This window comes from Oncorhynchus keta, chromosome 13, assembly GCF_023373465.1.
Source record: "Oncorhynchus keta strain PuntledgeMale-10-30-2019 chromosome 13, Oket_V2, whole genome shotgun sequence".
Lineage (NCBI taxonomy): Eukaryota > Metazoa > Chordata > Actinopteri > Salmoniformes > Salmonidae > Oncorhynchus > Oncorhynchus keta.
This window is the reverse complement of record NC_068433.1, coordinates 34,034,383-34,061,991: the sequence shown is the minus strand read 5'-3', so window position 1 is coordinate 34,061,991 and position 27,609 is coordinate 34,034,383. Positions and strand designations below refer to the sequence as shown.

General features: G+C 43.0%; 1 protein-coding gene across 1 annotated transcript; it reads right to left on the bottom strand.

Annotated features, from left to right (window-relative positions):
- Positions 1 to 1,090: 1,090 nt before the first annotated feature.
- Positions 1,091 to 25,923, bottom strand: syt4 (synaptotagmin IV). The gene is made up of 4 exons (XM_052460036.1): positions 25,580 to 25,923; positions 23,711 to 24,648; positions 5,776 to 5,896; positions 1,091 to 2,387 (listed from the first exon to the last, which is right to left on the bottom strand). Exons 1-4 carry the CDS (start codon positions 25,611 to 25,613, stop codon positions 2,050 to 2,052), a joined length of 1,431 nt encoding a protein of 476 aa, XP_052315996.1. The 5' UTR covers positions 25,614 to 25,923; the 3' UTR covers positions 1,091 to 2,049.
- Between the last annotated feature and the right edge of the window lie 1,686 nt (positions 25,924 to 27,609).

The following is a 27,609-nucleotide window of genomic DNA, read 5'->3' as shown; positions in this document are numbered from 1 at the left end:
TTCATCCGTTGGTCTGCCAGATGGTGAAACGTGATTCATCTCTCCTGAAAATGTGTTTCCACTCAGTCCAATGGAGGTGAGCTTTACACCACTCATGCTTACACTTGGCATGGTGATCTTACGTTTCTGTGCGGCTGCTCGGTCATGGAAACCCATTTCATGAAGCTCCTGGGGAACAGTTATTGTGCCGAGGTTGCTTCCAGAGGCATTTTAGAACTCTGTAGTGAGTTCTGAAACTGAGGACAGACGATCTGTGAGCTCTGTTCTGTGAGCTTGTGCATCCTACCACTTCGTGGCTGAGCCGTTGTTTCTCCTAAACATTTCCACTTCACAATAACAGCACTTACAGTTGACCGGGGCAGCTCTAGCAGTGCAGAAATTTGACAAACTACCTTGTTGGAAAGGTGCCATCCTATGATGGTGCCATGTTGAAAGTCACTGAGCTCTTCAGTAAAGCCATTCTACTGCTAATGTTTGTCTATGGGGATTGCATGGCTGTGTGCTTGATTTTGTTCACCTGTAAGCAACTGATGTGGCTGAAATAGCCAAATCGACTAATTTGAAGGGGTGTCCACATACTATTGTGTATATATAGTGTATTAGAGTGAGCTATGTCAAGAATCCAGTATTTAAATAAACATTCAGTGTGTATAAACAGTGTAACTAAAATGCAATGTAAAGTAATATAAGTATTAGATATGGTATAGTCTTGATGCTAATGACGCTAACTGGAGAGTGAGCGAGAAAAAGAGAGAGTGAGATAAGGAGAGCAAGGATGGATAGCAAAGAGTCAAAAATAGAGACAGAGCATGAGGGAGAGAGTGAGGGAGGAAGGGAACAAGTGTGGGCGCTGTGCCAACTGTACCTCATCGTGCAGCACTTAGCTGATATTAAATTCTACAGTGCCATGATATCATCTGAGGGTAGCTACCTTCTCACTGATTACATCATCCTCTCAGGGAGGGAGGGAGTGATGTCATCTTCAAGGTTTTCTAAGGACAGGCCAGTGGAATTGAAGGGAATATATTGACTAGATTATATAGAATGTTCAATAGATTCAAGAACGTTCATTAGATTCTAGAATGTTTATTTAATTCTAGAACATTCATTAGATTCTGAAACTTTATAATTTTGCACAGGCAAACTGGGAATTGGAGTTCAGGGTGCATGGTTTGTGTACAGGATGTTAAACTTCTGTGTATTTTAAGGATGTTTTTGTGAAACATTGAAATAAAACACAACCGATTGAGGTCCTTTTCTCAGAACTTGCCATGTTTTATATTAAGGTACATGTACATTTCAAGCTGTCTTTGTGCTCACAGTAAATACAGAATACACAATGCCTCTCATCCCTTCTGACCTAAATACACAAGCACAATGTCCTTTATGCAATCCAAGCTTCGTTTCTGTCACCTAATTTAGGCTTATCTCGCCCCTCTGGGATGCAATGATATGAAATACCACTTTTACTTACAAAACATACCCAGGAACTCACTCAGAAGAGTACAAAAACGAAAAAATAAATAAATATAACATTTGATAAATAAAAGATAGCATATTTATAAAATAAAGTTTTGATAATCCACATCTTTATACATCAGTAGTAATAATAAAATGTTTTTTTTGTCGTACAAAGGAGTAATGTTTATAGTAATAATAGTAGAAGTTAGCGACAGTTACTAGGACATTCTGCACTGCACAAGGTTGCCGTGACGATCAGATGATGTTGCCATGGAGATAGAGAGCTGCATTGCCGGGGGTCGTTGTGGTGACAGTCTATGGGATCATAGACGAATGATTGGGTTTCTCGGTCACCATAACCAAACAATTTCAATGATCGATAAATTGATTGAATAACTGATTTGATTGATTAATTACATCATTTAGAATGAACACCCCTCCCCCCTTTCACTTATCAATAGTTCCTTGGGTGTTGGTCACGTTAAAATCTACCTGTTGTTAGGCAATGCCCGTCGCTGTCGACACACCCCCTCCCCCAAATAACCGTAGCTCCGCTGTAACCTTGACGGCGAAGCCTCAACAAAAACCCTAGTCTTCGGACAGGATGTGCCACTTGGCAATCTGCCGGCGAGGGTGGTCGCAGATCTCCCTCCAGTGCTCCCCGGGGGTGCCGGCAGAAGCCGTACCCAGGATCAGGCGCCCCAAGATGGGATTGGGGGAATGGGAGGAGTCCCCCCGCCTGGTTGGTTGAGACTCAGAGTCCATGAGCAGGAGCTCTACGCTGGTCTCCTTCAGCCCCTCCTGAGAGGCCATGTCGAACACAAACAGCTCGTTGAACACAGGGTTGGGGGAACACTTTTTCACATGGGTCTTCTTTTTACTGACACGCTTCTTCCCATTGAAGAGGTTGACTTTCACATATGGGTCTGGAGGGAAGGAAGGAAGGAGGCATGTAGGAAGGGATGAGATGAAGGAGAGAGAGAGACAGAAAGAATAGAATTCATAGCACAGCTCTGAAAATGGCACAATGGATCAATACGGTGGTATACATGTACATGCGTGTGTGTGGCATTGACTGGCTCAGTTTGTTGGTAGTACTATCCGGACTATCCAAAGAAAGTGTGACCAAACACTGTGGTATGGCTAAGACTCTGTTTTAAAATATATATATATTTTTTATTAATAATGTTACTGTCCCCACTACAAAAACCAGTCAAGTACCAGTCAAAAGTTTGGACACATCTACTTATTGATCTACTTACTTAATTTTTTTACTATTTTCTACATTGTATAATAATAGTGAAGACATCAAAACTAGGAAAAAAAATAAAAAAATAAAATAAAAAAAAGCTTTGAACAACTTTGGCATTCTCTCAACCAGCTTCATGAGGTATTCACCTGAAATGCTTTTCAATTAACAGGTGTGCATTGTTAAAAGTTCATTTGTGGAATTTCTTGCCATCTTAATGTGTTTGAGAAAATCTGTTGTGTTGTGACAAGGTAGGGGTGGTATACAGAAGATAGCCCTATTTGGTAAAAGACCCAAGTCCATATTATGTCAAGAACAGCTCAAATAAGCAAAGAGAAATGAAGGTCTGTCAATCTGGAAAATTTCAAGAACTTTTAAAGCTTCTTTAAGTGCACTCTCAAAAACCATGGCTCTCATGAGAACCGCCACAGGAAAGGAAGATCCAGAGTTACCTCTGCTGCAAAGAATAAGTTGATTAGAGTTAACTACACCTCAGATTGCAGCCCAAATAAATGCTTCATAGAGTTCAAGTAACAGACACATCTCAACATCAACTTTTCAGAGGAGACTGCGTAAATCAGGCCTTCATGGTCGGATTGCTGCAAAGAAACCACTACTAAAGGACACAAATAAGAAGAAGAGTCTTGCTTGGACTAAGAAATACGAGCAATGGACAAAACATCAGTGGAAAATCTGTCCTTTGTTCTGATAAATCCAAATTTGAGATTTTTGGTTCCAACCGCCGTGTCTTTGTGTGATGCAGAGTCGGTGAACGGATGATCTCCGCATGTGTGGTTCCCACCATGAAGCTTGGAGGAGGAGGTGTGATGGTGTGGGGGTGCTTTGCTTGTGACACTGTCTGTGATTTATTTAGAATTCAAGGCACACATAATCAGTATGGCTACCACAACATTTTGCAGCGATATGCCATCCCATCTGGTTTGCACTTAGTGGGACGATCACTTGTTTTTCAAAAGGACAATGACCCAAAACACACCTCCAGACTGTGTAAAGGATATTTGACCAAGGAGGGTGATGAAGTGCTGCATCAGATGACTTGGCCTCCACAATCACCCGATCTCAACCCAATTGAAATGGTTTGGGATGAGTTGGACCGAAGAGTGAAGGAAAAGTAGCAAACAAGTCTTCAGCATATGTGGGAACTCCTTCAAGACTATTGGAAAAGCATTCCTCATGAAGCTGGTTGAGAGAATGCCAAGAGTGTGCAAAGCTGTCATCAAGGCAAAGTGTGGCTACTTTGAAGAATCTCAAATATAAAATATATTTTGATTTGTTTAACACTTTTTTGGCTTACAACAGGATTCCATATATGTTATTTCATAGTTTTGATGTCTTCACAATTGTTCTACAATGTAGAAAATAGTAAAAATAAAGAAATATCCTTGAATGAGTAGGTGTGCCCAAACTTTTAACTGGTACTGTATATACTGTAATACATGTATGATTTTGTCCTTGAAACATTTAATTAAAATACTGTTGATTCCATATTTCATAGAAATCAGACTTTGCTTTAGATTTTTTTTATCCAACATAATATTGTAAATAATAAAACAAATGAAAATGGCATGGACAAAAATTATGGGACTCTTAACTTAATATTTTCTTGCACAACCATTAGAGGCAATCACTGCAATCAAAAGTTTTCTGTAGTTCTCAATGAGACTTTTAGAGTTTCAGCTCTTTCCATAGATGTTCGATAGGATTCAGATCAGGACTCATAGAAGGCCACTTCAGAATAGTCCTATGTTTTGTTGATATCCATTCTTGGGTACTTTTAGCTGTGTGTTTTGGATCATTCTCCTGTTGGAGGACCCATGACCTGCGCCTGAGACCGAGCTTTCTGACACTGGGCAGTACGCTTCGCTCCAGAATGCCTTGATAGTCTTGAGATTTCATTGTGCCCAGCACAAATTCAATGCACCCTGTGCAAGGCGCAGCAAAATATACCCAAAACAGAACCGAGCCTCCTCCATGTTTCACTGTAGGTATGGTGTTCTTTTCTTTGAAAGCTTCATTTTTTCATCTGTGACCATAGAGCTGATGTGACTTGCCAAAAAGCTCCAGTTTTGGCTCATCTGTCCAAAGGACATTCTCCCAGAAGGATTGTGGCTTGTCAATATGCATTTTAGCAAATTCCAGTCTGGCTTTTTAAAATGTTTTTCTTTCAAAAGTGGAGTCCTCCTGGGTCTTCTTCCATGGAGCCCACTTTCACTCAGAAAAAGTGACGGATGTTGCAATCAGGAACTGACGTACCTTGGAGTTCAGCTTGTATCTATTTGGCAGTTATCCTTGGTTCTTTTTCTACCATTCCCTAAATCCTTCTTTTCAATCTGGGGTCGATTTTCCTCTTGCGGCCGTGCCCAGAGAGGTTGGGACCTAAACTTCTTAATACTATTTGGAACTGTTGTCACAGGAACATCAGGCTGCTTGGATATGGTCTTGTAGCCTTTACCTTTCCCATGCTTGTCTATTATTTTCTTTCTGATCTCCTCAGACAAATCTCTCCTTTGCTTTCTCTGGTCCATGTTCAGTGTGGCGCACACAATGATACCAAACAGCACAACGACTGCTTTTCTCCATTTAAATAGGCTGAATGACTGATTACAAGATTATAGACATGTGTGATACTGACTAAAGAAACAAATTAGTTTGAAATATCACTATAATCCAATTATTTATTATCTTTTCTAATGGGTACCAACAAATGTGTTGCGCCATTTAAGAATATCTTTGTAGAATAAGCAATAATTAATCTCTTTTCACAGCTTATTTGTTTTATTCTATGACATACCAAAGGCATGCAAGTATACATTTTTTAAATTTTACCTTTATTTAACCAGGCAAGTCAGTTAAGAACATATTCTTATTTATACATGGTAAAATAGCTTTTAATTTCAGCACTTTTCAGGAGGAATTAAGCATTATTTCAATGAGGACGTTTTTAAACATGATTTGTGTGTGCGCGTGCGTGTGTGTGCATGCTTGTGTACATACTTACATTTGCGTGTGTGTGTTTGTGTGGGGGAGGGGGGGTCTGTATGTACCTGAGGGCCTGTGGTTGTCGGTCTTCAGCAGGTGGCGAGCCTTCAGCACCACGACTGTTAGAGTACTGGTGGTAGACTGGTAACACAGAGACAACAGCAGCTCCCCTCGACCTGCACTCCTCTATAAACAGAGATGGAGAGAGGGAGGGGGAGAGAGAGAGGTGGAAGGAGGACAGATGGAGAGAGAAATTCCCCACCATAATATCAAAACTTCGAGACCCGAGCAAGGTACTGACAAGTGACGAGGAAGATTGCGTTTTCACTGACATTATGATGATGAACTGTGATATTTACACCAAGTTATAAAGTAGAGATATATGCAGTCAGTTCCAAAATTATTGGCACCCAATCACCCAAGATAAGTTAAAAAAACTATAATATATGGCAAAAAAGGGAAAATGATATTATTTTATACCAATACAATTTCTCAGAGAAATTAATTAATACAAGTAATACATTTTTCTAAAAAAGATAAGGGGTCAAAATTATTTGCACCCCTGTTTTCAATATGTTACCTAATGGCACTGAGCCTTGTTCAAAAATGTTTTATGAGAAGAAAACATTGGGAGGTATCTTAGACCACTCCTCTTTAGCAAATCTTTCCAGATCATTGATATCCTTCATCTGTGCTTCAATTCAAACCACAGATTTTCAAATTGGTTCAAGTCCGGAGACTGAGATGGCCATTTGCAAAATGTTGATTCATTTTTAAATATTTTTTTCAAAAGATACGTTGAACAAAATAGTCAAAACATAGTTTAAAATGCAGGTGAGGTGGTACAATACTTTTTGGCCATTTTCTGGTGTTTTGTTGTGAAAAACTGATCAGGTCATTTTAAAAAGGAATAAATATTTTGCAATGGCCATCTCAGTCTCCGGACTTTTTATTTATTTTATTCCAACTTTATTTAAACAGGTAGGCCAGTTGAGAACAAGTTCTCATTTACAACTGCGACCTGGCCAAGATAAAGCAAAGCAGTGCTACAAAAACAACAACACAGAGTTACACATAAACAAACGTACAGTCAATAACACATAGAAAAATCTATGTACAGTGTGTGCAAATGGAGAAGATTTGGAAGGTAAAGGCATTAAATAGGCCAAGAGGTGAAAAAATTCAATTTAGCATTAACACTGGAGTGATAGATGTGCAGATGATGATGTGCAAGTACAGGTACCGGGGTGCAAAAGAGAAAGAAGATAAATGACAATATGGGGATGAGTTGGATGTGCTATTTACAGATTGACTGTGTACAGGTACAGTTATCGGTAAGCTGCTCTGACAGCTGATGCTTAAAGTTAGAGAGGGAGACATAAGTCTCCAGCTTCAGTGATTTTGCAATTCGTTCCAGTCATTGGCAGCAGAGAACTGGAAGGAAACGCGGCCAAAGGAAGTGTTGGCTTTGGGGATGACCAGTGAATATACCTGCTGGAGCGTGGACTACGGGTGGGTGTTGCTATGGTGACCAGTGAGCTGAGGTAAGGCGGTGATTTACCAAGCAAAGACTTATAGATGACCTGGAGCCAGTGGGTTTGGCGACGAATATGTAGCGAGGGCCAGCCAACGAGAGGATACATGTTGCAGTGGTGGGTAGTATATGGGGCGTTGGTGACAAAATGGATGGCACTGTGATAGACTACATCCAGTTTGCTGAGTAGGGTGTTGGAGGCTATTTTATAAATGACATCGCCTAAGTCAAGGATCGATAGAATAGTCAGTTTTACGAGGGTGCGTTCGGCAGCATGAAGCGTGAAGGAGGCTTTGTTGCAAAATAGGTAGCCAATTTTAGATAGAATTTTGGATTGGAGTTGCTTAATGTGAGTCTGGAAGAAGAGTTTAACCAGACACCTAGGTATTTTTAGTTGTCCACATATTCTAAGTCAGAACCGTCCAGAGTAGTGATGCTCGTCGGATGGGCGGGCGTGGGCAGCAATCGGTTGAAGAGCATGCATTTAATTTTACTAGCATTTAAAAGCAGTTGGAGGCCACAGAAGGAGTGTTGTATGTCATTGAAGCTGGTTTGGAGGTTTGTTAAAACTTCTTATGGCCAGCTGGGATGCTACCAACATCCCGTGAAATTGCAGAGTGCCAATTTCAGAATACAGAAATACTCATAATAAACATTCATAAAATATACAAGTGTTATACATCGGTTTAAGGATGAATTTATTTGTTAATCCAGCCGCTGTGTCAGATTTTAAAAAGGCCACCACCATCACGAATTTGACATCCTCAAAAATACTGCAGAAATTTAAAATTGACTGGCTGGGAAGATATAGTGGTTCTTCTCCATCGCTCAATGGTGACATGAGAGAAGTGGAACTTTTTGAAAAACGTACAAATGACCAGGGGCACCCCCTATTGGATGGGCACGGGTGGGGGGTGCTGCAAACTGTTTGATGTAAACACCTTATTTTCACTGTTAAGGGTTAATGCCACACGGTCAAGGTTAGGCTTGCACAAATTGGGAGGACCTCAGGAACATTCCTAAAGTTGAATTGTACTTCTAACCCTAACGGTTCCCCCGCTGTCCCCCAAAAGCACCTGAAATTTAGGGCCATGCCTCATTTTGGGCCTACTTTTTTCTCACAGTCGTTATGCTTAGACTGAGCGAGCTATGGTCAAGCGGTGCATCTCGTTGAACTCGGCACGGCATTGAGATTATGGTAATGCCATTGCAAGCTCTGTGTGTCTTTAAGCCCCGCACTGTGTCACGCCATCATTTATTTTTTTATGATTATTTTTTCACCTTTATTTAACCAGATAGGCAAGTTGAGAAGTTCTCATTTACAATTGTGACCTGGCCAAGATTTATGTGTGTGTGTATGTGTGTGAGAGTTTTTTCTTTGACATCTGTTGGGAAAAATGACTGATTTACAGTTCATCATGAAGATGAATTAGTGGGCTGAACACGCTAATAACAAGTGGCTATTTGGACATAAATGATGGACTTTATGGAACAAATCAGTCATTTATTGTCAAACTGGGATTCCTGGGAGTGCCTTCGGATGATCATCAAAGGTAAGTGAATATTTATGGTGTTATTTCTAACTTCTGTTGACTCCAAAATGGTGGATATTTCTCTGGCTGTTTTGGGCTCTGAGCGCCGTTCTCAGATTATGCTTTTTCCGTAAAGTGTTAAAAAAATCTGACACAGCTGTTGCATTACGGAGAAGTCTATCTTTAATTCTGTGAATAACACTTGTATCTTTTATCAATGTTTAGTATGAGTATTTCAGCAAAATCACCGGATGTTTTGGAATCAAAACACTACTGCACATAAGGCGCCAATGTCAACTGAGAGTTTTGGATATAAATATGCACATTATCGAACAAAACATAGATGTATTGTGTAACATGATGTCCTTTGAGTGTCATCTGATGAAGATCATCAAAGGTTAGTGATTCATTGTATCTATATTTCTGCCTTTTGTAACTCCTATCTTTGGCTGGAAAAATGTCAGTGTTTTTTTTTTGACTTGGCTATGACCAAACATAATCATATGTTGTGCTTTCGCTGTAAAGCATTTTTTAAATCAGACACGATGGGTAGATTAAAACCTCTTAGGGATAGTGAGACGCTAGCGTCTCATAGGCCAATAGCCTCGGGAAATGCATAGCGCCAAATTCAAATAAAACGTGATAAAACTCAAATGTTCATTAAATCACACATGCAGGGTACTCATTTAAAGCTACACTCGTTGTGAATCCAGCCAATCAGATTTAAAAAATGCTTTTCGGCAAAAGCATGAGAAGCTATAATCTGATAGCATGCACCCCCCTGAACCACCTGAACGAGTTGTAAACAAAAGAATTAGCATAGCCGGCACTACACAAAACGTTGAAATAAAATATAAAACATGCATTACCTTTGACGAGCTTCTTTGTTGGCACTCCAATATGTCCCATAAACATCACAATTGGTCCTTTTTTTAATTAATTCCGTCCATGTATACCCAAAATGTCAATTTATAAAGCAGGTTTGATCCGGAAAAAAACAGCTTTCCAAAACACAACGTCACTACAAAACATTTCAAAAGTTGCCTATAAACTTTGCCAAAATATTTCAAACTACTTTTGTAATACAACTTTAGGTATTTTTAAACGTTAATAATCGATCAAATTGTAGACGGGGCAATCTGTATTCGATAGAGAAAGTAAACAAAACATGCACCATTTTCCCTCTTGCGTAACCATCATTTTCATTTTCAATTCATTTCACCAATGATTAACTTCAACCTAATTCCAAAGACTGGTGACATCCTGTGGAAGTCGTAGGAACTGTAAAATGGGCGCTATCTAATTTCCCTTGGCAAAGACAGGTAACTGTCTGAGGAACATTTTTTTGTAATTCTGAAAAGTTTTTCCTTGGGGTTTTGCCTGCTACATAAGTTCTGTTATAGTCACAGACATGATTGAACCAGTTTTAGAAACTTCAGAGTGTTTTCTATCCACACCTACTAATCATATGCATATATTATATTCCTGGCATGAGTAGCAGAAAGTTAAAATTGTGCACGCTATTTATCAAAAAGTGGAAATGCCCCCTATCTCTAAGAAGTTAACAAAATGTTTATCTTTCTTTTGCTGTATTGGACTTGTTAATGTGTGTAAGTTACATATTTCCCAAAAATATTTTGGAATTTCATGCACTGCCTTTTCAGTGGAATGTTGTCGAGGGGTTCCGCTAGCGGAACGCCTGCGCTAGAAACGTTAAACATCTTGCAAATGTACAAAAGTCAGTCAGCAAGTCAGCGTCCGTCAGTCAATTAGATACCATTCTGACACCAAACCCACTTTTTTCAACTCTTTTAGAAGCCAACTATCACATATTTCAGAGCAGGCCCATAATTTACAGCGCCTTTTGTTTAAACCATAATAAAAATGTAAAAAACGTAGTTACGTTCCAGCTGCGGGTCCAGTTCTGATATTTTGTGTAGGCCTATGTGAGGTGACCTCAAACCAAGAGTTTCGGCTCGGTAGGTCATTTGGTGAACGCACCCTTGTGGGGCCCCAGTGTTGAGGATCAGCGGAGTGTAGATGTTATTTCCTACCCTCACCACCTGGGGGCGGCCTACCGCCAATATCCAGCAACTTCGCACAGCCATTGAAGAGGAGTCGGACAACATTCCAACAGCCTGGTCAACTCTATGCTCTAAGGAAATGTGTCGCACTGCATGAGGCAAACGGTATCTGTTATCAACAGACATTTATTTCAATTCCTTTTCAACCCTTATTTGACCCTTAACTCATTAAAATCTGTGAAATTGCTGCATGTTGCATTCATATTTGTGTCTAACTATCTACAGTGGGGCAAAAAAAGTATTTAGTCAGCCACCAATTGTGCAAGTTCTCCCACTTAAAAAGATGAGAGAGGCCTGTAATTTTCATCACAGGTACACTTCAACTATGACAGACAAAATGAGAAAAGAACATCACATTGTAGGATTTTTAATACATTTATTTGCAAATTATGGTGGAAAATAAATATTTGGTCAATAACAAAAGTTTATCTCAATACTTTGTTATATACCCTTTGTTGTGAAATGTTTTCTGTAAGTCTTCCTTCGTTGCCCGGGGGGTGTGTTTGGGATCATTGTCATGCTGAAAGACCCAGCCACGTTTCATCTTCAATGCCCTTGCTGTTGGAATGAGGTTTTCACTCAAAATCTCACAATACATGGCCCCATTCATTATTTCCTTTACACGGATCAGTCGTCCTGATCCCTTTACAGAAAAACAGCCCCAAAGCATGATGTTTCCACCCCCATGCCTCACAGTAGGTATGGTGTTCTTTGAATACAACTCAGCATTCTTTGTCCTCCAAACACGACGAGTTGAGTTTTTACCAAAATGTTATATTTTGGTTTCATCTGACCATATGACATTCTCCCAATCTTTTTCTGGATCATCCAAATGCTCTCTAGCAAACTTTAGACGGGCCTGGACATGTACTGGTTTAAGCAGGGGGACACGTCTGGCACTGCAGGATTTGAGTCCCTGGCGGCGTAATGTGTTACTGATGGTAGGCTTTGTTACTTTGGTCCCAGCTCTCTGCAGGTCATTCACTAGGTCCCCCCGTGTGGTTCTGGGATTTTTGCTCACCGTTCTTGTGATAATTTTGACCCCACGGGGTGAGATCTTGCGCGGAGCCCCAGATTGAGGGAGATTATCAGTGGTCTTGTATGTCTTCCATTTCCTAATAATTGCTCCCACAGTTGATTTCTTCAAACCAAGCTGCTTACCTATTGCAGATTCAGTCTTTCAGCCTGGTACAGGTCTACAATTTTTTTTCTGGTGTCCTTTGACTGCTATTTGGTTTTGGCCATAGTGGAGTTTGGCGTGTGACAGTTTGAGGTTGTGGACAGGTGTCTTTTATACTGATAACAAGTTCAAACAGGTGCCATTAATACAGGTAACGAGTGGAGGACAGCGGAGCCTCTCAAATAAGAAGTTACAGGTCTGTGAGAGCCAGAAATCTTGCTTGTTTGTAGGTGAACAAATATTTATTTTCCCCATAATTTGCAAATAAATTCATAAAAAATCCTACAATGTGATTTTCTGGATTTTTTTTCTCAATTTGTCTTTCATAGTTGAAGTGTACCTATGATGAAAATTACAGGCTTCTCACATCTTTTTAAGTGGGAGAACATGCACAATTGGTGGCTGAGTAAATACTTTTTTGCCCCACTGTATATATCTATGTTTATTGTTTAAAACCTGTTACGGCTAGACATGTGTCATATTTCAAAAAGGCTTTACGGTGAAAGCACACCATGTGATTATCTGAGGACAGCGCTCCGCATACAAACCAATGAAAAACATTTTTCAACCAGGCAGGTGCGATACAAAAGTCAGAAATAGAGATATGATAAATTCCTTACCCTTGAAGATCATCTTCTTTTGGCACTCCAAAAGGTCCCAGTTACATCACAAATGGTCCTTTTGTTCGATAAAGTCCTTCTTTATATCCATAAAAACTCAGTTTAGCTGGTGCACTTCAGTCAATAATCCACCGGTTTCCCTCCATCAAAATGCATACAAAATGAATCCCAAATGTTACTTATAAACTTTTCCAAACAAGTGAAACATTTATAATCAAACCTCAGGTACCCTAATACATGAATAAACAATACAATTTAAGATGGAGAATCGTTATTGTCTTTACCGGAGATAAATAACAAACAACGCGCTTCTATCCACGAGTATGGAAACACTAGAGCCACCTAGAAAAACTACAATTTCTAACAAATTTTCCCAAAACCAGCCTGAAACTCTTTCTAAAGACTGTTGACATCTAGTGGAAGCCCTAGCAACTGCAATCCGAGAGGATTTTGCCTTATAATAAAAGTGACAGCCATTGAAAACAGTGGTAGGCCGAATTATTATTTTTTGGATGGTTTGTCCTTGGGGTTTCGCCTGCTAAATCAGTTCTGTTATACTCACAGACATTATGTTATTAGTTTTCGAAACGTAAGAGTGTTTTCTTTACAAATCTACTAATAATATGCATATCCTAGCTTCTGGACCTGAGTAACAGGTAGTTTACTTTGGGCCCACTTTTCATCCGGACGTCAAAATACTGCCTCCTAGCCCAAAGAGGTTATTAAAGAAGTTATGAATGAGATTGGTGTGTTTTTGCAGTCTCTAGTACTGGTATGGGGTTGTCCAATGACAGACGTATTTGTTTAAAATGTATCACTTTATTGTTACATTTCAGAGAGACAGATACGTATTTATTTTTACTAAATGCTATACAGTGACTTCGGAAAGTATTCAGAATCTTTGAGTTTTTCCAAATGTTGTTACATTACAGCCTTATTAAAAAAATGATTAAATTGTTTTTTTTTACCCTCATCAATCTAGGCACAATACCCTATATAATGACAAAGCAAAAACAGTTTTTTTGAAAATTTTGCAAACATATCTAAAAAAAGAAAAAAGGAAAGAAATATCACATTGACATGAGTATTCAGACCCTTTACTCAGCACTTTGTTGAAGCACCTTTTGCAGCGATTAAGGCATTGTGTCTTCTTGGGTAATAAGCTACAAGCTTGGCACACCTGTATTTGGAGAGTTCCTCCCATTCTTCCCTGCAGATCCTCTCAAGATTTGTCAGGTTGGATTGGGAGCGTTGCTGCACAGCTATTTTCAGGTCTCTCCAGAGATGTTTGATCGGGTTCAAGTCCGGGCTCTGGCTGGGCTACTCAAGGACATTTAGAGACTTGTCCCGAAGCCACTCCTGCGTTGTCTTGTCTGTGTGCTTAGGGTCATTGTCCTGTTGGAAGGTGAACCTTTGCCCCAGTCTGAGGTCCTGAGCGCTCTGGAGCATGTTTTCATCAAGGATCTCTCTGTACTTTGCCCTGTTCATCTTTGCCGCGATCCTGACTAGTCTCCCAGTAACCTGCCGCTGAAAAACATCCCCACAGCATGATGCTGCCACCACCATGCTTCACCGATGCCAGGTTTTCTCCAGACATGACGCATGGCATTCAGTCCAAAGAGTTCCATCTTGGTTTCATCAGACCAGAGAATCGTGTTTCTCATGGTCTGAGAGTCTTTAGGTGCCTTTCGGCAAACTCCAAGCAGGCTGTCATGTGCCTTTTACTGAGGAGTGGCTTCCCTCTACCATAAAGGTTTGATTGGTGGAGTGCTGCAGGGATTGTTGTCTTTCTGGAAGATTCTCCCATCTCCACAGAGGAACTCTAGAGCTCTGTCAGAGTGACTATTGGGTTCTTGGTCACCTCCCTGATCAAAGCCCTTCTCCACCGATTGCTCAGTTTGGCTGGGCGGCCAGCTCTAGGAAGAGTCTTGGTGGTTCCAAACTTCTCCATTTAACAATGGTGGAGTCCACAGTGTTCTTGGGGACCTTCAATGCAGCAGACATTTTTTGGTACCCTTAGGGACCTTATATAGACAGGTATGTACCTTTCCAAATCATGTTCAATCAATTGAATATCCTTGAAGAGGTGGGGTTTCAGGTGTCTCCGGAAGGTGGTGATTGACTCCGCTGTCCTGGCGTCGTGAGGGAGTTTGTTCCACCATTGGGGGCCAGAGCAGCGAACAGTTTTGACTGGGCTGAGCGGGAACTGTACTTCCTCAGTGGTAGGGAGGCGAGCAGGCCAGAGGTGGATGAACGCAGTGCCCTTGTTTGGGTGTAGGGCCTGATCAGAGCCTGGAGGTACTGAGGTGCCGTTCCCCTCACAGCTCCGTAGGCGAGCACCATGGTCTTGTAGCGGATGCGAGCTTCAACTGGAAGCCAGTGGAGAGAGCGGAGGAGCGGGGTGACGTGAGAGAACTTGGGAAGGTTGAACACCAGACGGGCTGCGGCGTTCTGGATGAGTTGTAGGGGTTTAATGGCACAGGCAGGGAGCCCAGCCAACAGCGAGTTGCAGTAATCAAGACGGGAGATGACAAGTGCCTGGATTAGGACCTGCGCCGCTTCCTGTGTGAGGCAGGGTCGTACTCTGCGGATGTTGTAGAGCATGAACCTACAGGAACGGGACACCGCCTTGATGTTAGTTGAGAACGCCAGGGTGTTGTCCAGGATCACGCCAAGGTTCTTAGCGCTCTGGGAGGAGGACACAATGGAGTTGTCAACCGTGATGGCGAGATCATGGAACGGGCAGTCCTTCCCCGGGAGGAAGAGGAGCTCCGTCTTGCTGAGGTTCAGCTTGAGGTGGTGATCCGTCATCCACACTGATATGTCTGCCAGACATGCAGAGATGCGATTCGCCACCTGGTCATCAGAAGGGGGAAAGGAGAAGATTAATTGTGTGTCGTCTGCATAGCAATGATAGGAGAGACCATGTGAGGTTATGACAGAGCCAAGTGACTTGGTGTATAGCGAGAATAAGAGAGGGCCTAGAACAGAGCCCTGGGGGACACCAGTGGTGAGAGCGCGTGGTGAGGAGACAGATTCTCGCCACGCCACCTGGTAGGAGCGACCTGTCAGGTAGGACGCAATCCAAGCGTGGGCCGCGCCGGAGATGCCCAACTCGGAGAGGGTGGAGAGGAGGATCTGATGGTTCACAGTATCGAAGGCAGCCGATAGGTCTAGAAGGATGAGAGCAGAGGAGAGAGAGTTAGCTTTAGCAGTGCGGAGCGCTCCGTGATACAGAGAAGAGCAGTCTCAGTTGAATGACTAGTCTTGAAACCTGACTGATTTGGATCAAGAAGGTCATTCTGAGAGAGATAGCGGTAGAGCTGGCCAAGGACGGCACGCTCAAGAGTTTTGGAGAGAAAAGAGAGAAGGGATACTGGTCTGTAGTTGTTGACATCGGAGGGATCGAGTGTAGGTTTTTTCAGAAGGGGTGCAACTCTCGCTCTCTTGAAGACGGGAGGGACGTAGCCAGCGGTCAGGGATGAGTTGATGAGCGAGGTGAGGTAAGGGAGAAGGTCTCCGGAAATGGTCTGGAGAAGAGAGGAGGGGATAGGGTCAAGCGGGCAGGTTGTTGGGCGGCCGGCCGTCACAAGACGCGAGATTTCATCTGGAGAGAGAGGGGAGAAAGAGGTCAGAGCATAGGGTAGGGCAGTGTGAGCAGAACCAGCGGTGTCGTTTGACTTAGCAAACGAGGATCGGATGTCATCGACCTTCTTTTCAAAATGGTTGACGAAGTCATCTGCAGAGAGGGAGGAGGGAGGGGGGGGAGGATTCAGGAGGGAGGAGAAGGTGGCAAAGAGCTTCCTAGGGTTAGAGGCAGATGCTTGGAATTTAGAATGGTAGAAAGTGGCTTTAGCAGCAGAGACAGAGGAGGAAAATGTAGAGAGGAGGGAGTGAAAGGATGCCAGGTCCGCAGGGAGGCGAGTTTTCCTCCATTTCCGCCGGCTGCCCGGAGCCCTGTTCTGTGAGCTCGCAATGAGTCGTCGAGCCACGGAGCGGGAGGGGAGGACCGAGCCGGCCTGGAGGATAGGGGACATAGGGAGTCAAAGGATGCAGTAAGGGAGGAGAGGAGGGTTGAGGAGGCAGAATCAGGAGATAGGTTGGAGAAAGTTTGAGCAGAGGGAAGAGAAGATAGGATGGAAGAGGAGAGAGTAGCGGGGGAGAGAGAGCGAAGGTTGGGACGGCGCGATACCATCCGAGTAGGGGCAGTGTGGGAAGTGTTGGATGAGAGCGAGAGGGAAAAGGATACAAGGTAGTGGTCGGAGACTTGGAGGGGAGTTGCAATGAGGTTAGTGGAAGAACAGCATCTAGTAAAGATGAGGTCAAGCGTATTGCCTGCCTTGTGAGTAGGGGGAAGGTGAGAGGGTGAGGTCAAAAGAGGAGAGGAGTGGAAAGAAGGAGGCAGAGAGGAATGAGTCAAAGGTAGACGTGGGGAGGTTAAAGTCGCCCAGAACTGTGAGAGGTGAGCCGTCCTCAGGAAAGGAGCTTATCAAGGCATCAAGCTCATTGATGAACTCTCCGAGGGAACCTGGAGGGCGATAAATGATAAGGATGTTAAGCTTGAAAGGGCTGGTAACTGTGACAGCATGGAATTCAAAGGAGGCAATAGACAGATGGGTAAGGGGAGAAAGAGAGAAAGACCACTTGGGAGAGATGAGGATCCCGGGTGCCACCACCCCTGCCTTGTTGGCCGCAGATTGGCAGTTCCAGAGGCTACCGGAGACCTGGAACTCCACGTGGGTCGTACGCGCTGGGACCACCAGGTTAGGGTGGTCGCGCCACGCGGTGTGGAGCGTTTGTATGGTCTGTGCAGAGAGGAGAGAACAGGGATAGACAGACACATAGTTGACAGGCTACAGAAAAGGCTACGCTAATGCAAGGAAATTGAATGACAAGCGGACTACACGTCTCGAATGTTCAGAAAGTTAGGCTTACGTAGCAAGAATCTTATTGACTAAAATGATTAAAATGATACAGTACTGCTAAAGTAGGCTAGCTGGCAGTAGCTGCGTTGTTGACACTACACTAATCAAGTCGTTCCGTTGAGTGTAATAACTACACACACTAAACTACACAATTATCTACCCCATTATGGGGTATTGTGTGTAGATTGCTGAGAAAAAGTACACAGTACCAATCAAATGTTTGGACACACCTACTCATTCAAGGTTTTTTTTTAATTGTCATTATTTTCTACATTGTTGAATAATAGTGAAGACATCAAAACAATGAAATAACACATATGGAATCATGTCGTAACGAAAAAAGTGTCAAAGAAATCTAAATATATTTTAGATTCTTCAAAGTATCCACCTTTTGCCTTGATGACAGCTTTGCACACTCTTGGCATTCTCTCAACCAGCTTCATGATGAATGTTTTTCGAACAGTCTTGAAAGAGTTCACACATATGCTGAGCACTTGTTGGCTGCTTTTCCTTCCCTCTGCGGTCCAACATATCCCAAACCATCTCAATTGGGTTGAGGTACTGTAGGGTGATTGTGGAGACCCGGTCATTTGATGCAGCACTCCATCACTCTCCTTGGTCAAATATCCCGTACACAGACTGGGGGTGTGTTTTGGGTTATTGTCCTGTTGAAAAACAAATGATAGTCCCATTCAGCACAAACCAGATGGGATGGCTTATCGCTGCAGGATGCTGTGGTAGCCATGCTGATTAAGTGTACCTTGAATTCTAAATAAATTACAGACAGTGTCATGCTTCATGGTGGGAACCACAAATGGCAGATTATCCATTCACCTACTCTGCGACTCACAAAGACACAGCGGTTGGAACCAAAATGTCAAATTTGGACATATCAGACCAAAGGACAGATTTCCACTGGTCTAATTGCCTTTGATTGGTGCAAGCAAGTCTCTTCTTATTATTGTTGTCCTTTAGTAGTGGTTTCTTTGCAGCAATTCGACCATGAAGGTCTGATTCACGCAGTCTACTCTGAACAGTTGATGTTGAGATGTGTCTGTTACTTGAGGTGCAATTTGAGGTGCAGTTAATTGCCAATTTCAGAGGCTGTTAACTCACCTCTGCAGCAGAGGTGACTCTGGGTCTTCGTTTCCTGTGGCGGTCCTCATCAGAGCCAGTTTGCCAGTATCAATCATAGCGCTTGATGATTTTTGCGACTGCACTTGAAGAAACTTTCAAAGATCTTACAATTTTCCAGATTCACTGACCTTCATGTCGTGAAGTAATGATGGGCTGTCGTTTCTCTTTGCTTATTTGAGCTGTTCTTGCCATAATATGGACTTGGTCTTTATCAAATAGGGCTATCTTCTGTATACCACTCCACCTTGTCACAACACAACTGATTGGCTCAAGCGCAATTAAGAAGGAAAGAAATTCCACTATTTAACTTTTAACAAGGCAAACCTGTTAATTAAAATGAAATAAAATGTTATTTGTCACATGCGCCAAATACAAGTTTTAGACATTACAGTGAATGCTTGAGTGTATAGATAAAAATAGATAAGTAAAAATAGAAAATAAAAGTAACAAATAATTAAACCGCAGCAGTACATGTAGGTAGAGTTAAAGTGACTATGCATAGATTATAAACAGAGCGTAGCAGCAGTGTAAAAAAGGGGTCTGGGTAGCCCTTTGATTAGCTGTTCAGGAGTGTTTTGGCTTGGGGGTGGAAGCTGTTAAGAAGCCTTTGGACCTCGATTTGCCCCTCCGGTACCTCTTGCCATGCGGTAGCAGAGAGAACACTCTATGACTCGGGTGGCTGGAGTCTTTGACAATTATTTGGGCCTTCTTGGCTCCAGTGATGTACTGTGTACACTACCCTGTGTAGTGCCTTGTGGTCGGAGGCCGAATAATTGCCATACCAGGCATTGATGCAACCAGTCAGGATGCTCTCGATGGTGCAGCTGTAGAAGCTTTAAAGGTTCTGAGGACCCATGCCAAATCTTTTCAGTCTCCTGAGGGGGAATAGGCTTTGTCGTGCCCTCTTCACAACTGTCTTAGTGTGTATGGACCATGGTAGTTTGTTGGTAATGTGGACACCAAGGAACTTGAATCTCTCAACCTGTTCCACTACAGCCCCGTCGATGAGAACAGGGGCGTGCTCGGTCCTCATTTTCCTGTAGTCCACAATCATCTCTTTTGTCTTGATCACGTTCAAGAAGAGGTTGTTGTCCTTGCACCACATGACCAGGTCTCTGACCTCCTCCCTATAGGCTGTCTCATCGTTGCCGTTGTTGGTAAGACAGCATTCTAGGTGACTACCTCATGAAGCTGGTTGAGTGAATGCCAAGAGATTGCAAATCTGTCATCAAGGCGAAGTGTGGCTACTTTGAAGAATCTCATATGTTTTGATTTGTTTAACACTTTTTTGGTTACTACATGATTCCATATGTGCTATTTCATAGCAATGTGGAAAAAATAAAATAAAATAAAGAAAAACCCTGGAATGAGTAGGTGTGTCCAAACTTGACTGGTACTGTATATTTTAATCAATTTTAGAATAAGCCTGTAAAGTAACAAAATGTAGAAAAAGTAAAGGGGTCTGAATACTTTCCGAAGTCACTGTAAAGCCTCACTTTCAGAGAAATTAGTAATACTAGGTTACACACAGTCAAATGTAACAAATAACTATACTTTTTATGTATTTTATTTTTTGGAAATTATACATTTGTGGCATCAATATGTTTGTTTTAAATATGTTTTAAATAAATCAATACAGTAACATGAGATTTGTAAGTAAAACATTTACATTTGGCATTTTAATTATTTAGCAGGTGCTCTTATCCAGAGCGGTGTCACGATGTTCGTAATAATAATGGTCGGACCAGTTCCACATATTTTAATGAAAGTGAAACTTTAAGCAAATACAAAACAAAATAAAGAATAAACGAACCGTGACGACAATGCAGTGCTAACCAGCAACTAAACATAAACAATATTCTATAACCCACAGGTGGAAAAAAATGCAACTTAAGTATGATCCCCAATTAGAGACAACGATTACCAGCTGCCTCTAATTGGGAATCATACACAAACACCAACATAGAAAAATAAACCTAGAACCCCACATGGAAATAATAAACTAGACTAAACCCCCCTAGTTACGCCCTGACCTACTCTACCATAGAAATTACAGGCTTTCTATGGTCAGGATGTGACAGTACTCCTCACCAAAAACAAAAAGGGAGGGTTAGGGGGGTGTCTAGTGTCGGTGGCGGCTCTGGTGCGGGGCGAAGTACCCACTCATCCTGCGGATCCAGCCATGGACCCAGGCTGAACACTTTGTCTGGACTGGGCATCGGCGCAGGGGAAGGCTCCAGCCATGGAGCGGGACTGGACGCTGTGCCTGGACTGGGCCCCAATGCCGAAGAAGACTCCAGCCTTGGAGCTGGACTGGACGCCGTGCTTAGATTGGGCATCGGCACAGGAGAAGGGCTCGGCCATGGAGCTGGAGGTTTTGAACCGTTGACCGTCACAGGAGGTTCCGGACCTTGGACCGGCGCAGGAGGTTTTTGATCTTGGACCGTCGCAGGAGTTTCCGAACCGTGGACCGTCGCAGGAGATTCCGGACCGTGGACTGTCGCAGGAGTTTCCGGACCGTGGACCGTCGCATTAGGTTCCGGACCGTGAAACGTCTCAGGAGGCTCCGGACCGTGAAACGTCTCAGGAGGCTCCGGACTGGGAACTGTTGCCGTAAGCTCTGGACTGGGGCTTGTCGCAGGCAGCCTGGTGCGTGGGGCTGGCACTGGTGGTACCGGGCTGGTGACACACACTACAGGGCGAGTGCAGGGAGGAGGCACAGGACGTACTGGACTGTGGAGGTGCACTGGAGGCCTGATGCGCGGGACTGGTACAGTTGGCATCGGGCTGATGACATGCATCTCAGAGCGAGTGCAGGGAGGAGGCACAGGAGGTACTGGACTGTGGAGGCGCACTGGAGGTCTAGAATGTAGAACTGACACAACTTGTCCTGGCTGGATGCTCACTTTATCCCGGCAAGTACGGGGCGCTGGCACAGGACGCACTGGGCTGTGAAGGCGCACTGGAAACACTGTGCGTAGAACCGGCGCAGGATATCATGGTCCGAGGAGGCGTACTGGAGACCAGGAGCGCTGAGCCGGCACAACCCGTCCTGGCTGGATGCTCACTTTCGCCCGGCAAGTGCGGGAGCTGGCACCGAGCGCACCGGGCTGTGAATGCGCACTGAAGACACATAACATGGTGCCTGAACGGTCACAAACTCCTTGAAGCAAGTGCGTGGAGTTGGCTCTGGTCTGAAACCTGGTTCTGCCAACCACACCTCTTGTGCTTGCGTCATGGTTGCGAACCCCGGAGTCGTCGTTGATCCTCCTTCGCTGCCTCGGCCTGCTTCCACGGCAGGCTCTTCTCTCCTGCCACTATGTCGTCCCAAGTCCAGGATGTTCTCTCCCTTATCTCGTCCAAAGACCAGGATGCCATTACCTAACGGGCACGCGGCTTGGTCCGTTGTTGATGGGATATTCTGTCACGATGTTCGTAATAATAGTGGTCGGACCAAGGTATGTTGAGTTCCACATATTTTAATGAAAGTGAAACTTGAAGCAAATACAAAACAAAATAAAGAATAAACGAACCGTGACGACAATGCAGTGCTAACCAGCAACTAAACATAAACAATATCCCATAACCCACAGGTGGAAAAAATGCAACTTAAGTATGATCCCCAATTAGAGACAATGATTACCAGCTGCCTCTAATTGGGAATCATACACAAACACCAACATAGAAAAATAAACCTAGAACACCACATAGAAATGATAAACTAGACTAAACACCCCTAGTCACACCCTGACCTACTCTACCATAGAAAATGCAGGCTATGGTCTATGGTCAGGACGTGACAAGCGGCTTACTGTGAGTGCATTCATCTTTAGATATAAATGTGAGAAAATCACATATCACAGTCAACTCTACAGGATACAAACATTCATTACAGCTAAACAATGTTAAATAGCATTTAGCAACAAAAAAAACATTTTCATACACATCTAAAATCTATTATAAAAAAAATCTGAGAACAGTAATATTTTACACAATCATGAAGGTACCCATAAACAAACAATTATGATGAAAAAAACACAAATGTGAAAAATTGGTGGACATAGCATTTTGGACATAAACTCTTCATGCATTTATAAACATTAGAAAATAGGGAGAACATAAAACCAAGAAACAACAATACAACCAAGCCCTTTTCCCAGTCCCTTTACTAAGCAGCAGAGCAGCAGCAGAGAGAGAAGTCAGGTTTACCAGCAGCGTAGAAGAGTCTAGAAGCTTGGCACACAACACTACACAAGACATATGCCTCACTCTCTCGCTCCCTCGCCAATGTACACAGTACACAGTACAATACAATTCAATAGATCCTACAACTCTCTACCTTCACCGTAGTACTACTCCTCACCTTTTATATGGAAAAGACAGCAACAGCCCAGCCCAGCACTGCATTGAGGATAGAATATCAGTATCAATTCTAGAATAATCTATTCTAGAATGATCTAGAGATTCTAAAGACACAATGGTACCTGCAATCTTATAACATTCATAAACTGTGTCTGCGTCCAAAATGGCACCCTATTCCCTATATAGTACACCACTTTTGACAAGAGCCATATAGGTCCTCTCAAAAGTAGTACACTATAGGGAATTAGGGTGCCATTTGGGACTCCCACTGTGTTATTCCATTAGTACCCTGCAACATTTAACTGCAGGAGGATATATTATCATATTACATATTACTGTAGATATAAACTCTCACTACAAAGAGGATTTAATTCATATTATGCTAAGGGTTATTATGCCAAGCAGAATTTCAATTAGACACTGATAGTGCACCGTCATTGTAATCATGATTCCCTCAGAGCTAGAATGGAGAGCGGTTGTTTTACTGTACTCTATAGTAGCAAAGGTGTAAAAGATGAGAATGATGAATATGATGATGGGGATGATGATGACTTACTATGATAATTACTATAATGATGATGACTATTATAATAATGATAATGATGAACCAAGTAACTATCTCTTACCCTGACATTCTTCTTGATGATCTCGCGGCTCATCAGGACACGCCCCTCCGTCAGGTCGATCCCGGCCAATGGGATGAGCATCTCGCCAATAACCTCATCACGGGAGAACCTATCGAAGCTGAGCACCATGAAGTGGAGCGACAGCTCCTGCACGCGGACCATTGGGATCCCATAGAAGCTGAAGGTCTCGTCGAACACTGGGTCCAGAGTCTTCCTCAGGACACGGGTCTTGACCCGGTGCTTCTTCTCAGGCAGCAGGGTCAGCTTGATGTAGGGGTCAGAAGTCAGGGACTGATCGTCGGTCGGAGTCAGCCCGTGGGCCTCCTTAATGTGAACCACGAAGGCCTTCTTCTCTGAGTTGTACTCCAGGGAGAAGTGGAGGGTCCCAAGGCCGACATTGGGGCCTCCGTCCTGGGGTTTGTTGTGGTCCGCATCCCCTTGGGTGTGGGTGGTGGCCTGGCTGGAGAGACTGCCACTGGTGGGGGTGACCAGGGCCAGGTCTCTAACCCCAGTTTGGGTGAACCCTGGGTGGGGCATGGGGAGGTCCAAGTCTGGGGAGCTGCGGACCTTGGTGTGGATCTGGACGTTGGGGTGTGGGGGTTTGGTGGTGTTGGTGAAGTTGTCGTTCAGGTCTTGTTGTTTTTCCAGGTCGAGGTGGAGGGCCGTTCTGCCCTCTGCTGGGCTGGAGGCCGCTTGTTGTTGTTGTTTACCATTGGTGCTGTTGACATTACAGTTTCCGTTGATGTCGATCTTGCTGTCTAACTTCTTGTCGCTGAGGCTCTCTGGGTAAATGTCGATGCCTTTGAGCATGTGCATGAACTTGTAGGGTGTTGTCCCTTGGGACTTGGTGTTCTTACGTTGGCAGCAGATCCAGGCGAAGATGGAGACGCAGGACACTAGGCCAAACACACTCACCACGGCAACACTCACCGGCACCTCTGCTATGGAGAAGGGGGGACAGAGAGAGTAGGGGAGAAGGAGGAGGGAGTGAGAGAAAGATAAATTAATAATTTTGTCATGTTTTTGTAACTGTCCCTCCCTCCTGTTGATCTATTGTCTGTCTGTTGAGTTTGTGTCTCTCTGTGTGTGTGTGAATGTGCGGAAGCTTCCTTTGTCTTACTAGGTCTGTAGATTAATGTAATGACAAGCTGCGTCAGAATCCCACTGCTTAATACTAATTACTAATAGACTGAATGACTGACTGGCTGACTGACTGATGCACTGTCTGAGTCAGAGACAGCATAACAACACAATCTCGGGTCGTGTCACAAATGGCACCTTATTCCATACGGACACTGGTCAAAAGTATTGCACTATATAGGGAATAGGGTGCCAGAGACATCACACTGTCATATAATAACAGTACAATCTGTGACTCCTCCAATACATGACTGACTAATCAAGGCCCATATAGAGTCATGACATGTACTGAATATGAATAGAGAAAATGCCTTTTTGACATAAACATTTAGATGTCATGGCGATTTGAAGACAACGTGATTCACTTGCTTGTTGATTTATCTAACTGATTAATGATGAATTAACTATCACTAATCTCAAATAGTAATCTAATCAGATGAGTGACAGGGGTGCTTGGTTAGTTAGCAACACAAATGGATATTCTTAGCTTAGTGTCAGAGCACAAACTGGGTAGGCAACCCCAGTGCATTAGGACATGACAGGATATTTTCAATATGATCTACTAAATAAATAAAGGATAAAAACATTTAATAAATAGTGAATAGGGTACCATTTGTGACACAACTGAATACCAACCAAAATAACAGACACAGGGGCTTCCCGAGTTCTCCCACCAACTATTGGCTGCTCCCACTCAAATAAGACCTTTTTCCCATCCCAGCTACTTACCAAACTGCATTTCTTTCGTCACCATTGGAGCCATGGTCCCGCTCGCTCGCGTGCTCTATCCAAGGTTCTGAAAACGCTCCCTCTTCGGCTTATTTCAGCGCTCGTGCTCTATAAACCTACCGTTAACCAACAACCCTGCTCACCAATAGCCAACCTCTCTCGGTAGCTTATATCTAGGTATATCTCCTTGACAGCAAATAGCGATTGTTTTTTATGATGTGACTCCTTCAATCATTTAATCTGTTTGTTTCCGTTTCATAAATCAAACCCAGCTCTTCCTTTCAGAGAGGCGAAGGTTGGTATTCTCCGTTCTCTTCCAAGTGCGAGACTCACCCTGCTTGTGTTGTTACTCTCTGCACTATGATATTCTCTGAGGAGGCACCACCCTCTCTCTATCTCTCTCTCTCTCTCTCCTCTCTCCTCCCTCCCTCCTTCCTTCCCTCCCTCCCTCCCTCCCACCCTCGCCTCCACCAACCATGCTGAGTTCACTGCCACTGACAGAATTGTGATAGCTTCAGAAATCACTGCCTCAATGAAAGCACAACAAGCAACAAGCTCATCAATATCCCTGACTGGTTTGCTGACTGAAGGTCTGAACGGTTAGCTGAATGCCTAGCCATGAAAGGAGTTTCCCAGACCCCAGAGGTGTGTGTGTGGTGTGCAGGGCGTTATGGGCGGGTCTTATGGGGCCTGGCCTGCCCTACCTTACCTCTTTGCCTGTTCGAAGAAAATATTGAAAGATTGTTAATTTGTTTGACCGAGACCGCACCTCTGTCTCAGTATGTGTAGACCATGTTTCTAATGGTGTATGGACCAAAAGATTATGGCTTGTCATACTATTTTTGTGCAGACAGCATCAGATACATGGGCTACATATAGTTGGCAGTAAATTGATTCGCCAAAAAGTATATAATTACTCCTGTCTAAATCAAATCATTCAAAATACTTCAACCGGTAGCATGATATAGCCACAGAGGATCATTAGCTTACTTAAAATATCTGTAGATTGGATAAAATCACAAGTATGTTTGGAAAGCCCGCAATTTGGGTAGTGTGCATGGCAATAGGTCTAGCGGATTGAGTTTCGGCTGTCAGTAAAAAGCTTCTAAAATACACAACATTACCAAAAGTACGTGGACACCTGCTCGTTGAACATCTAATTTCAAAATGATAGCCATTAATATTGAGTAGGTCTCCCCTTTGATGCCATAACAGTCTCCACTCTTCTGGGAAGGATTATGTATGCACACATGACTGTAAGTCGCTTTGGATAAAAGCGTCAGCTAAATGGCATATATTATTATTATTATTATTTCCACTAGATGTTGTAACATTGCTGCAGGGACTTGCTTCCATTCAGCCATAAGAGCAATACTGATGTTGGGCAATTAGGCCTGTCTCGCAGTCGGTGTTCCAATTAAACTTTTGGTGCCAGAGAGAATGGCATAAGAAAGTAGTCAAGACGACTAGCTTGATTAAGCCTCCGCCATGTATATCTCACTAGGTCAGTGTATTTAAGTCTCCATATATCCACTAATTCCAATATATCCATGACATTCATGATTTCCTTAAGTGCCTGAGGGTGATAGTTTGTAGTGTGATTTCCTTTCCGGTCCATAGAGGTATTTAAGACCATATTAAAATCTCCCACCATAATAATAGAGTCTAGTGTTGCTTGTTGATTTGATAAATTCTTATATATATTTTCAAATAAGCTTGGATCATCATTATTCGGACCGTATAGGTTAATAAGCCATATCTGTTTATTGTCCAATAACATATTTAAAATAATCCATCTACCTTGATGATCTGTTTGGACAATTTGCACATTTGGATAAAAATGATTGTTAATTAAAACCATCACCCCTTTTGAATTTCTTTGCCCATGGGAGAAATATATTTCGCCCCACCCCAGTTCTTTTTCCACAAAACGTAATCTGAAATTGTTGAATGGTTTCCCGTAAACAATAGATATTATATTCCTTCTCTTTTAGACAGGTAAATACTGATCGTCTTTTCTTATTATCTGC